This window comes from Myotis nattereri (genome assembly GCF_964212035.1).
Source record: "Myotis nattereri genome assembly, chromosome: 5".
Lineage (NCBI taxonomy): Eukaryota > Metazoa > Chordata > Mammalia > Chiroptera > Vespertilionidae > Myotis > Myotis nattereri.
The window spans coordinates 32,303,711-32,315,537 of record NC_138080.1 but is presented as its reverse complement, the minus strand read 5'-3'; the positions used below and the strand labels follow the sequence as shown (position 1 = coordinate 32,315,537).

The 11,827-nt window shown below is 57.7% G+C and overlaps 2 protein-coding genes across 3 annotated transcripts; both read left to right on the top strand.

Moving 5' to 3' along the window:
* Positions 1 to 3,938: 3,938 nt before the first annotated feature.
* Positions 3,939 to 6,440, top strand: LOC308520136 (neutrophil elastase-like). Its single transcript, XM_081092679.1, has 5 exons — positions 3,939 to 4,025; positions 4,452 to 4,608; positions 4,908 to 5,049; positions 5,752 to 5,982; positions 6,141 to 6,440. Exons 1-5 carry the CDS (start codon positions 3,959 to 3,961, stop codon positions 6,339 to 6,341), a joined length of 798 nt encoding a protein of 265 aa, XP_080948805.1. The 5' UTR covers positions 3,939 to 3,958; the 3' UTR covers positions 6,342 to 6,440.
* A 2,752-nt stretch (positions 6,441 to 9,192) lies between these two features.
* Positions 9,193 to 11,333, top strand: CFD (complement factor D). Of its 2 annotated transcripts, none has more exons than XM_081092337.1 (5): positions 9,193 to 9,271; positions 9,769 to 9,925; positions 10,030 to 10,174; positions 10,311 to 10,568; positions 10,932 to 11,145. In XM_081092337.1, the coding sequence occupies exons 1-5, from the start codon at positions 9,214 to 9,216 to the stop codon at positions 11,127 to 11,129; spliced, it is 816 nt and encodes a 271-aa protein (XP_080948463.1). In that variant the 5' UTR covers positions 9,193 to 9,213; the 3' UTR covers positions 11,130 to 11,145. The 2 variants fall into 2 exon arrangements, with proteins under 2 accessions (XP_080948463.1, XP_080948462.1); XM_081092336.1 differs by having other exon boundaries at positions 9,194 to 9,271; positions 10,024 to 10,174; positions 10,932 to 11,333.
* Positions 11,334 to 11,827: the final 494 nt, after the last annotated feature.

The window sequence follows — 11,827 nt, the reverse complement described above, 5'->3', positions numbered from 1 at the left end:
CTCCGGACTGCCCCCTTTGGCAACTCTGTTACACCTTAGCCCAGGGTAAGTGCCAGGACTGGTCTATAGCAGCAGCGCCAGGAGCACAGATGTGCTAAGATGGGGACACAGCTGGATCCTGGGAAATGCACGCTGAGCGGCAGGGGGTGCTGGGGGTTCCCTGCACTTCCCAGGCGCTCAAGGCAGGGAAGTGGTTTCTATAAAAACCCCACAGCGCTGGGGGTGAAAGAGGTTTGCTAGAGCAGCGGTTCTCAACCTGTGGGTCGCGACCCCTTTGGGGTCGAACGACCCTTTCACAGGGGTCGCCTAAGACCATCGGAAAACACATATATAATTACATATTGTTTTGTGATTAATCACTATGCTTTAATTATGTTCAATTTGTAACAATGAAAATACATCCTGCATATCAGATATTTACATTATGATTCATAACAGTAGCAACATTACAGTTACGAAGTAGCCACGAAAATAATTTTATGGTTGGGGGTCACCACAGCATGAGGAGCTGTATTAAAGGGTCGCGGCATTAGGAAGGTGGAGAACCACTGTGCTAGAGGGAGTGTAGGGAACAGAAAGCCCCACAAAAATCCAACAAGAGAGGTTTGCTAGTTTTTTGGGCTCGTGTGTGAAAGATGGCTCAGGGAAGCTCTGCACCGCAAAGATCCAACCCAACACTGGGAGCGGAGGATCAGGGGTTGGGGGGTAGATTCAGGAAATGAGGAGCCCATGAGAATAACAAGCCGGATGGTCAGTGCATGCAAATCAGGAGGCCTCAGGGAGCAAGGGGTCCCCCGCATACGCCCCAGGGGTGTGTGGGTCTGTGCTGCTCGGGGCCACAGACAGGTAGAGCCGGTCCCTGCAGCTCAGAGGTGCCCCGTCTCCAGCAGTGGGAGAGATGCTGGAATCACTGTTTCCTCCCTGCAGGGTAACTCGGGTCTATAAAGTGCAGGTGTCTTATTTGGAAGACCCGTTACTCATTACGCAGGTGTGGCCAGGCAGGTGTGGCCAGCGTTACCACAACTCTGATTGCAAATGAGAAGCAGAGCAGTTTGCCTCCCAGCCTGCAGGTGGTTAATGGTTAACATCACTTTCTTATCTAAGAACTTGGCAAACTGTTCATTCACTTCACCTTGGGATAATCCTATACAATGGAGTCTATTGTTATAACTTCCCTTTTACAGTCAAGGAAACTGGGGCACAGACAGTGGGTTAAGTCAGTGGGTTAAGTCAGTGTCCTCAAGTTATGTAGAAGGCAAGTGGCCAAGCAGGATAGGAACCCAGAGTGGAACCCAGAGGCTTGACCACTATGAGATGTGTGTACACGGTATACAGGTGATGCTCAATAAATGCAACTTTGATTAAATGGGGTCTCCCTGTCTGAGCCACAGCCTCCTCCCCACCCAGCCCCCCAAGATATGGCTTCCTCCACTCTCCCTCATCCCTGGACTGGAAACAGGGCTGTGCATACAGTAGGTGCTTACTAAATGCTCTGTGGCAAATTTAACACAATGGGGTGGGGACCCTGCCAAGCAGGTAGGAGGGCAGGGGACATGTATCCGATGAAGGGAGGGAGGAGGGTGAGCCCTGAGCGCCTGCAGTGTGCCAGGCTCTGGGAAAGCAGGGCCATCACCCTCAATGATGAGATGTGGGGGTTCGTTTGCCTGTGGCCACAAATGGAGTGGGAGGCCCAGGGACAAGCAGGACTCCAGCCCTGGCTCCGGTGTCCTCCATGCCCCCACCCACTTGTTCCTGCGATGGATCCGTTGGTTGCCCCCCATGAACCCTGCTCCTGGCCAGGAGAACGTTGCTTCTTGCGACAGCCTTGGCTACAGCCGTTGGAGCTGGAGCATCTGGGGGAGGTGGGAAGAGGAACAGGGCCAGGGGGTGGGGGCTGGGCCCTGGCGGCCCCTTCTCCACGGTTTGGCCTGAGTTCTTCCACAGCCCCAGAGAGCAGCTCTCAAGCTTCAATGGACATCCATGGGCCAGCCCCCTGGCCCGGGCAGGGTTCCTTTCCCGGGCCGGAGAGGGGGTCTGTGAAACCCCAGGAGGTGGGGGATCGGGGGGGCAGCGGGGATTCTTCCCCAGAACCTCTGCTGGTGACCCGAGACTAGCAGGGCCCCAGGTGGGGATGAGTTCCCCATTGTGAGCCATCGCCAAAGGGAGGTTGGAAGGCCAGGCCAGGAGAGGGAGACCCAAGACTCAGGGAGGCGGGCAGCAAATCGTCATCCAGCTGCGAATTGTGGGGGCCTGAGTTCAAACCCCAGTTGCTCACCATGTTACTGGGTAGCCATTCATGGGGGAGGCCTCACTGTGCATCAGCTTCCTCATCTCAGATGGGAACCTAGCAGCCCCCCGTCGCCCCTGTGAAACGTCAGGACCGAGCTGGGTGCTCCGGCCTGATTGTGGTGCTCTGGGGAGACTGAGGCATGCTCGGCAGCTGCCACTCTGGGCCCAGGGTGGCCAGATTTAGCAAAAATACAGGACACCCAGTTACATTCGAATGTCAGGTAAATAAGGGCTAACTTTCTAGATAAGTACAATATGTGGAACACAGTTATACCAAATAAATTGTTTAAAAAAACACTCAGAGGGGCTGGGAATCTGCACAGGAACCGGCTGGTGACGCCCAGCACCGCGCTGCAGGGGCGCCCAGTCCCCGCGCCCCATCCAGGCCCAGCAGCAGGGGTGCTCGGGGTCCTCTTGCTTGTCCCGGGGGCTCAGGGTTGACCAAGGAGAGTTCTGTGGCCCCGGAAAGAATGGCGCTATCCGTGTCCATCTTAAACGGGGCCTCGTCAGGAAGCAGTCTGGGAGGGCCCGGCCACGGCCCCCTCGTGAAGATGTGTGGCAGGTGGCTCTCAGGCAAAATACTGAGTCTGGATCATCCGTGCGGCCGCTGTGCAGAGCGGGTGACAGCTCCAAACTAGAACTGAACTGCTCTCCGCACACGCCTCCTTCCAGAGGAGGAGACTGAGGTTCAGAGTGGTGAGGGGCCAGGGAATCCAGTGGGGGCGGGTCAGCGGGCGGGCTCTGGGGACTCCAAAGCCAAATGAAGCCCAGATCCAGCTGTGCCCTGCCAGTCCACGCGTGCGTGGTGGGTTTGAAGAGAAGGGACGCTTTTGCTCGCTCCGTTTGTCCTTGGGCTGCTCAGGCTGAGCAGTAGGTGGCCGCTGTTTCCAAGGAACCAACCCCACGTGGCTGGTTTGGCTCAGAGCTTGTTGCATCCCTGGGAGTGAGTGCCTTTGGGTCTGGAAAGTTAACTTGTCTCCTAACACCCCCGGCGAGGACATTCTCTCTGTAATTATGAATTGTGTTTGTTTCACATTAAAAGAGAAATGTCTCATCTCTAGAGTTTGCCGGTGTCGGATGGCTCCCACTGCGAGGTTCTTACACTTTTTTTGCTTCATAATTAATATTAAAGCAATTCATGTTAGAGAGCCTTTCAATATGAAAGGTTTGTAATGGAGACATAACATTTTATTATTTATAAAAATCATCTATACAGAAACAAGAAAAAACCACTCGTAGACACAGACATCAGTACGGTGGTAACCAGAGGGAAGGGGGTTCGGGTGAAGTAAAGGGAGTCAAATATTTGGTGACAGAAGATTTGACTTTGGGTGGTGGGTACACAATGCAACAGACAGAACTGTACGCTTGAAACTTACATAATTGTATTAAGCGATTTCACCCCAATACATTTAGTTAAAAAGAGAAAAGAATTTTTTAAAATCTGACTTTCAAATTTGTGCCCTGAATTTTATCTGGAGCCAACCCAGGCCCCTTGCACCCATCCCCCCTGTTCTTGCCATCCTCACCCTCATCCATTCCTGGAGGGGGAGAAAGGAAGTGGGGACAGCTGGCCCTGCAGTGGGGCAATGCAACGGCCCCCGGGCTTGGGGCTATAAGAGAGCCAGGTGGGTGCAGGGGGCAGAGACACCCGAGCCCCTGCTCAACCATGACCCAAAGCTGCAGACCCTCCGGCCCTGCCCTGGCCTCCATCCTGCTGACCGTGCTGCTGGGTGGTGAGTGGAGCCACACGCCTGTCCATCCATCCGTCCCTGGGCATCCATTCCTACTTCTCCACTTATGCCCTTGACTTAAGTGGTGCCCTTCTCCTCACGGGAAGGGGTGGCTGGGGTGAGGAGACCATTTCCAGAGGAGGGGACTGTGGTTCAGAGTGGTGAGGGGCCCAGGGAATCCAGTGGGGGCGGGTCAGCAGGCGGGCTCTGGGGACTCCAAAGCCAAATGAAGCCCAGTTCCAGCTGAGCCCTGGCAGGAGGCGGTGGCTGGCCCCTCTTTCCTCTCCGTACCTCAGTTTCCTCATCTGGCAACAAGCACGAAAGAGTCCTGACCCAGAGGTTCTGGGTGGGAGTTCCAGGGCCAGCCGGCCCAGTGGGGTAGGGCTCCTCCATGACACTCACCACCACGCTCCCCCTGACTGTCTCCAGGCCCCGTGCTGGCCTCCGAGATCGTGGGTGGCCGGCGGGCGCAGCCCCACGCGTGGCCCTTCATGGTGTCCCTGCAGCGGCGTGGAGGCCACTTCTGTGGCGGCACCCTGGTGGCCCCGAACTTTGTCATGTCGGCCGCGCACTGTGTGAATGGCATGTGAGTGACTCCCGGGCATACCTTCCCTCTTCCCTCCATTCCCACGTCTGTCAAAGCGAGTCGGGGTGGAGGGGGTGGGGAGTGAGACCAGGGTCTGGGCCCCTCCAGGGCGCCCCCATTAATGCACCTTCTGCACCAGGCCGAAGCGCCGGCATTCAGCCCAGGAGCCCAAAGATCTGTCCTGGGTGCTGAGGCCCCCCGTGGGCCTGGGCCTGGGCTCGGCTGAGCTCTGGGGTTTCTCTCCCACCCCCAAACCCAAGAGCCACCTCGAATCACCTCCTGCACCCACTTTGCTGCAGAAACTTCCAGACAGTGCAGGTGGTGCTGGGGGCGCACAACCTGGGCCGGCGTGAGCCCACCAGGCAGCTGTTCAGCGTCCAGCAAGTCTTTGAAAACGGCTTCGATGCCCAGCAGCTGCTGAATGACATCGTGCTTCTGCAGGTGGGAGGCTAGCCGGGCAGCCAAGGGGTGCCTGGGGCGGGGAAGGGATGCCCACGTGGGTGTAAAGGCCTGGGGCCTGAGGCGCGGGGCGGGGCGATAGGCCGGGGGCCACACCTGGCTCTCACGGGGCAGGTCATCTCTGTGCCTCCGTCTCCACCTGTGTGACCTGGGAGATCAGCCCCGCCTGGCAGGGTCGTTGAGCGCGTGAACAAGAGGATGCAGAGTGCTCTGAGCAGTTGTCCATCGACAGGCTGTTGGGATGATTCGTGCCCTGTGGCCGAGGGCAGGGACAGTCCCTGTCTGTGAAATGGGGCAAAGTTCCCCACATTCAGACTGGGGGAGGCTGGAGGGAGAAATGTCCCTCCCCCACGGCTTGCGGAGCTGCGGTCACTCTCGGTCGTGCTCCAGACAAGGGCTTTGTTGTCGTTGGTGTTGCCCCCAGTTTGGTACCTACTGTTCACTGCACTCAAGACACGTTCAAGTTCACCCTGAGCCACTGTGGTTGCATCTCCTGCACAAATGGGGACACGGACGCTCAGGGTGGGGAGCCTCTGGCAGGCGGCCATGCTGGCAGGCGGCCATGCTGCTCCATAAAATCCCAGAACTGTCCGGGGCCTCCGGTGGGGAAACAGGCCCAGGACGGGGAGGGTCGGCACCCGCTGCCCCATGTGACCCTTTGATGCTCTGTCTTGCCCACTGCAGCTCAACGGGTCAGCCACCATCAACGCCAACGTGCAGGTGGCCCGCCTGCCTGAGCAGGGCCAAGGTGTGGGTAATGGGGTACAGTGCCTGGCCATGGGATGGGGTCGGCTGGGCACAAACCAGCCGCCACCCAGAGTCCTCCAGCAGCTCAACGTGACCGTGGTGACATCCCTCTGCCGCCCCACGAACGTGTGCACCCTGGTGCCCCGCCGCCGCGCGGGCATCTGCTTTGTGAGTACCTGCCCCCCCCCTCAGCTCCCACTCACTCTTACCCGGGCCACAGCAGCCAGAACTGCAAGCCAGATGCCAGGAGGACTTCCCAACCCCGAAGGGAGGCAGGTGGGGGGCCCTGGGAGCCCAGCCCCCTAACCTCACCTGGCCCCGCACAGGGGGACTCCGGCGGGCCCCTGGTCTGCAACGGGCTGATCCACGGGATCGACTCCTTCATCAGAGGAAGCTGCGGCTCCGGCTTCTTCCCAGATGCCTTTGCCCCCGTCGCGCAGTATGCAAACTGGATCAACTCCATCATCCGCAGCCACAGCGACCGCCCTCCTCTCCACCCCAGGGACCCCGCAAGTAGGAGCCGCTAGAAAGGGCTGCCCCAGCCACCCCACCTCGCCTGCCCCTGGCCAGCCCATCCATGCTGCCTATGCAGCATCTGGCAGAATAAAACCTTCTCTGTTTTGTAGAATGTGTCTGGGTGTTTGTTGGTTGTGCAATTGGAGATTGAAAGTAGTTAGGAGAACAGATCCAGAGACAGAAGCATCGATCAGACACCGGCAAACCTCAGAGCAGCGGTTCTCAACCTGTGGGTCACGACCCTTTTGGGGGTCGAAAGACCCTTTCACAGGGGTCGCCTAAGACCATCGGAAAACACAGATATAATTACATATTGTTTTTGTGATTCATCACGATGCTTTAATTATGTTCAATTTGTAACAATGAAATTGGGGGTCACCACAACATGAGGAACTGCACTAAAGGGTCGCGGCATTAGGAAGGTTGAGAACCACTGCCTCAGAGGGAAGGTAGGGGAGGGTGGGGGTAAGGGGGAGAGATCAACCAAAGGACTTATATGCAAGCATATAGGCCTAACCAATGGACACAGACACCAGGGGGGTGAGGGCATGAGTGGGGAGATGGGGGGTAATGTGGGGATAAATCAATAAAGAATTTAAAAAGAAAAAGTAATCAGGAGAGTGTTTGGGGCATCTCACAAGTATGCTGCCACCAGGTGGCAGCAACACCAGGGCATTGGGGTCAGAAGTTCCTTCCCCTCCTGGCACAAAAGGATGCCACTTGCCATTTCTGGTTTCCCTCCTGTAAAACGCATGCACACATGATTAAGTTAGAGTTACAAGTGGCCATGACACAGTCGCTGTAGCAGGTGTTTGCTGAGTGCTCACCGGGTGCAGGAATCAACCTCAGTCTTTCCAAGTGCTGGCTCATCTCCGGCCCCTGCGGCGGGTCCCCTCAGTGCCCTGTGTTACAGAGAAGAAGTGGAGGTGCAGAGCGGCAAAGCCCTTCTCAGGAGCCTGAGTTCGAGTCCCAGCTCTGACTTTGGGCAACTTGGCGGCTGCCTCTGAACCTCTGCTGCCCTGTGGGGAGGAGTGCGTGCTGTCTGGGAAGGGTGCAGCCAGGGCCTGGGCTTTCACTGGTGACAGAGACAAGCCCTCCCCCAACTCCCCGGCCCTTTGCTCTGACAAGTGGGGAGGCACAGAGCAGAAGATTCCCAAGGCATCCCCCAGCCTCGGTGGGAGTTGCTGCCCTGGTGGGGGGGGGCGCGGGGGGGGGACATAACTGACTTGTACCCTCTTTCGTCTTCCTGGTCCCATGAGGAGCCCTCTGGGGCCACAGGTGGGGACCACAGCAGACATGGCCTCTGCCATCATGCAGCCTAGAGTCTGACGATGGGGGAGGAGAAAGTCACCCAAGCAAACAAATACATGAGCAGAGTAACAATAGGTAACACCCCAACACACACACACACACACACACACACTCATACCAACACACACACACACACACCCCAACACACACACACACCAACACACACACACCCCAACACACACACACACCATGAGTTTGGGATAAATCTTTCCCTCTCTGTCCCCTGGTCCCAAACGCCCTCCCTCTGGAGCTCAGCCCCTGGGCTCCCCTCGGGGTCTCTGCCTCGGTTGTTTGCTCTGCCGGCAGGCGCTCCCCTTACCCAGCCGCCCCCAGGTGCCAGCTGCTCAGGAAGGTGCCTAGCTCCCCTGCTTTTACCACTTAACACTATACCCAGGCGGCCTCCCCTTGTCCACACGACATCTGGAGATGTTCAGGGTTGTTTATGGAACCACACCATCTTCCTAGGTCATCTCCAAATTTTGTTGCAATTTTGAACATTCTTACATAATCCGGACTCCCATCTCCTCATGGGCATTCATTCAGAACTTCTGATTTTAATAAGGAAACTGTTAGGATCTAACAGATCCCATTTGTTATTGTATATTCTTTTGTATACGTATGAAATAATCTGCTGTGAGGAGATTAAAAAAAAAAAAGGAGGGGAAAGTATTGTGCACTGTTCCCACTGGGGATATTCAAGGTCTGCCCCACCCCTCTGGTCCCAGCACCTGCCGCCACCTTTCTTCTCTTCAGAACCTGGGAGGGGCCTGTGATCCAAGCTCAGCCAAGCAGAGGCAGCCTGCAGACATCGGTGTCATGGGGAATTGGAGCAGGAGCCCACTGAGCCACTGGGCTGACTCTGGGGTTCCTGGGGCCACAACAGGGGATCCTGGTGAGGAAAGAAGCCACCAGGAGGAAGGGGGAAACTAGCGGCAAAGACCTGACATTGTTCAAGGCGTCTGGGTCGAGCACACCTGAAGGCAGACCTGAGTTTCCCATTAAAATTTCCTTGTTGAAGGCATGGTCTTTCCAGCTGCCCCTACACAGCACCTTTCCAACATTCCACTGGTTGGGGTGTCAGGACCCAGAGGCACAGCAATGGCGACAACGGTAGGGTGACCCTATTTCCTCCCCCACCCAGTTGCCTCTCCAAGTTGGAGAAGGAAGACAAAGGAGGGAGGTGCAGAAAAAAGAAAAGAAAAACACGAGGAAATGGGTTGTTTACACGCTGTGGCCTTCAGCGGCTGTTGCGAAACTTGAGGGCTGGAAGGACACTGTGGGGGACTTGGCTGGGGGGCTTCGGGGGCTCCATCCCTCAGCTCTGCTCCTGCATCCCGAGGGGTTGCTCCCCACACCAGGGTCCGCTCTGGGCTAGGTACCCAGAGGCAGGAGGCAGCCCTCATGGTGCAAAGTCCAGCAGACGAGGCGGGCGGAAGCAGACTGGCGGGCTCCCCTGACCCAGCTGGGCCACTGCCATTGGGCAGATAGGGCCAGTGGGAGCCGCCCTGCCTCCCCTCTCATAAGAGTGTCCCAGGGCCCCGCCTTGGTCAGTGTGGAGGCCACAGCAGCACCATGGCAGACCTCTCCGTGCGCCTGGCGGCTCTGATCCTTCTGGGAGTGGCCCTGTGTGGTGAGAGTGGACCGGGACTGGGCTGACAGCAGGGGGGCACCAGCCTGCGGGGTGGTCAGCCATGGGGCCCCCTCCATCACGCAGAAAGGACTGTCCCCCAGCCCCACTAGATAGGCAGAAAGGGGGCAGCGCCCAGGTGAATGGAAGGCTCTGGAAGTCTGGGGATTCTCAAAACTTGGGTCTGAAATGCAAGCTTTCCCGGCAGTCAGAACGCGCAGCCTGCGTGTTCAGTGGCTGCCAGGAGTGTTGATTGGGTCTACCCCACTTTTCTTATGTTTAAATCAAAACTGTTAGGCTCCGTATATAGAATGGAATTTGCCCCGGACCCTGCTACTCCCTATTTATTGTTCCCCCAGGCAGCTGAATTTATGACCCTGGGGTGGGGGCTCCAATGATGAAATGCCAGGTCTGAGGGGGGCTGGGGTGGCCTGAGGGGGCCTCTGAGGGCTGGGCTGCCGTCACCCGTGGGGTCCTCACGCCCACCTGCCTGCACCCAGCGGCACAGCCCCGGGGCCGGATCCTGGGCGGCAGCGAGGCCAAGCCCCACGAGCGGCCCTACATGGCGTCGGTGCAGGTGAACGGCACGCACGTGTGCGGCGGCTTCCTGGTGGCTGAGCAGTGGGTGCTGAGCGCAGCGCACTGTCTGGAGGACGTGTGAGTGGTGGTGGCGGCGGTGGGGGGGGGACACGGAGCCGGGGATGTGACTGGGGTTGGGGGTGGGGACGTAGATCTGACATGGACCCCTGCCGCAGCTCCAGGCCCAATGAGACAGTGACGGTGCTCCTAGGCGCGCACTCCCTGTCGCAACCTGAACTCTCCAAGCGCCGGTATAATGTGTCCCGAGCAGTGCTCCACCCGGGCAGCCGGCCGGAAACCATCGACCACGACCTCCTTCTGCTGCAGGTCGGCCAAGCCTGGCTGCACGCGACCCCCAACCCTGATGCCCACCTCCCCCTGCCGGTCCCACAGAGTCTAGCCACAGTCCCTCCTGCTGCAAACTCTCCCTGCAGCCCTGACACCCGCCTCACCCCGCCCGCAGCTGTCTGAGAACGCCACTCTGGGCCCCGCCGTGACGCTCCTGCCCTGGCAGCACGAGGACCGCGAGGTGGCCGCTGGCACGCGTTGCGACGTGGCCGGCTGGGGCATAGTGAGCCACACGGGCCGCCGGCCCGACCGCCTGCAATACGTGGTCCTGCCCGTGATGGACCGAGCCACCTGCAACCAGCGCATATACCACGACGGCACCATCACTGAGCGCATGATGTGCGCCGAGAGCCACCGCCGGGACAGCTGCAAGGTGCGGGGCGGGGCGGGGCGGGGCCGGGTGGACCAGGGCCAGCTGCAGAGGGGCGACCGTGAGGGTGAGGGCAATAGGGCGGGGCCTCCGGGAGGTGGGCCCATAGGAGGGGTGGGGCTGGGGGAGGGCGGGGCATTGGAGTGTGGGGTTTGGAGCGCAGGGACTTAGTGGGTGGGGCCTGCGGTGGTGGGTGGGGCCTGGGGAGATTGACACACGGGGGGCGGGGGCCGGGAGTCAGGTTTGGGCTGGAGGGAGGAGCGGGAATTGCAGGGGTCGAGCTCCCGCGTGACACTGGAGAGCGTGGGGACTCTTGGGTTGGTGGGGGGGGCGATAAACACCCCCTCACGGCCCTTTCTCACATAGGGTGACTCTGGGGGCCCTCTGGTGTGCAACGGCGTGGCCGAAGGCGTGGTCACCTCAGGATCCCGCGTGTGTGGCAACCGCAAGAAGCCAGGCATCTACACCCGGGTGGGGAGCTACGCGGCCTGGATCGATAGCGTTATGGACGGAGGCGCGGGCTCCGGAGGAGCCCCTGAGGGGCAGGGTGACCCGGAGCAATAAAGCCATTCACTCCTGCATCCCGTCAGACTTTATTCTCATTTGTTTCTCTTTCTATTTTGTTTATTCATTCGTTTTAAGATTCCACATATACGTGAAACTATATGGTACTTGTCTTTCTCTGTCTGACTTGTTTAACTTAGCATAATACCCTCTCGGACTAGGTCCATCCATGCTGTTGCAAATAACAAGAGTTCATTCTCTCTCGTGGCTGAGTAATGTTCCATTGTCTATGCATCCCGTTTTCTTCATACGTTTGTCTATCGATGGACGCTTAGGTTGTTTCATATTTGGCTATTGTAGATAATGCTGCAATGAACACAGCGATGTAAATGTCTTCAGCTAAATATCCAGAATGCGGGGCCACCTGGCAGCTCTATTTGTAATTTGAGGAAATTCCATCCTGTTTTCTATAGTGGCTATATCAGTTTACAATCCCACCCACAGTGCCCGAGGATTCCCTTTTCTCCACACCTCACCAACACTTGCTGTTTGTGATTTATTATTATTTTTTAAAAATCCTGTTACAACCACTTTCTTGAATTGATTTTAGAGAGGCAGGAAAGGGGGAGAGAGAGAGAAACATCAATGTGAGAGAAAAACATGGATTGATTGCCTCCCATATGCGCCCCTGGGAATCAAACCTGTGACCTTCGGGGGCATGGGGCAACTCTCCAACCAACTGAACCACACTGGCCAGG

Bases quoted from the DNA above. Each gene is read 5' to 3' on its own strand.
- LOC308520136 (XM_081092679.1), top strand. From the start codon at position 3,959: ATGACCCAAAGCTGCAGACCCTCCGGCCCTGCCCTGGCCTCCATCCTG. The intron at 4,026-4,451 runs GTGAGTGGAGCC...GACTGTCTCCAG, and splicing joins GCTGACCGTGCTGCTGGGTG to GCCCCGTGCTGGCCTCCGAG. The intron at 5,983-6,140 runs GTGAGTACCTGC...GGCCCCGCACAG, and splicing joins GCCGCGCGGGCATCTGCTTT to GGGGACTCCGGCGGGCCCCT.
- CFD (XM_081092336.1), top strand. From the start codon at position 9,214: ATGGCAGACCTCTCCGTGCGCCTGGCGGCTCTGATCCTTCTGGGAGTG. The intron at 9,272-9,768 runs GTGAGAGTGGAC...GCCTGCACCCAG, and splicing joins TCTGGGAGTGGCCCTGTGTG to CGGCACAGCCCCGGGGCCGG. The intron at 9,926-10,023 runs GTGAGTGGTGGT...CCCCTGCCGCAG, and splicing joins GCGCACTGTCTGGAGGACGT to CTCCAGGCCCAATGAGACAG.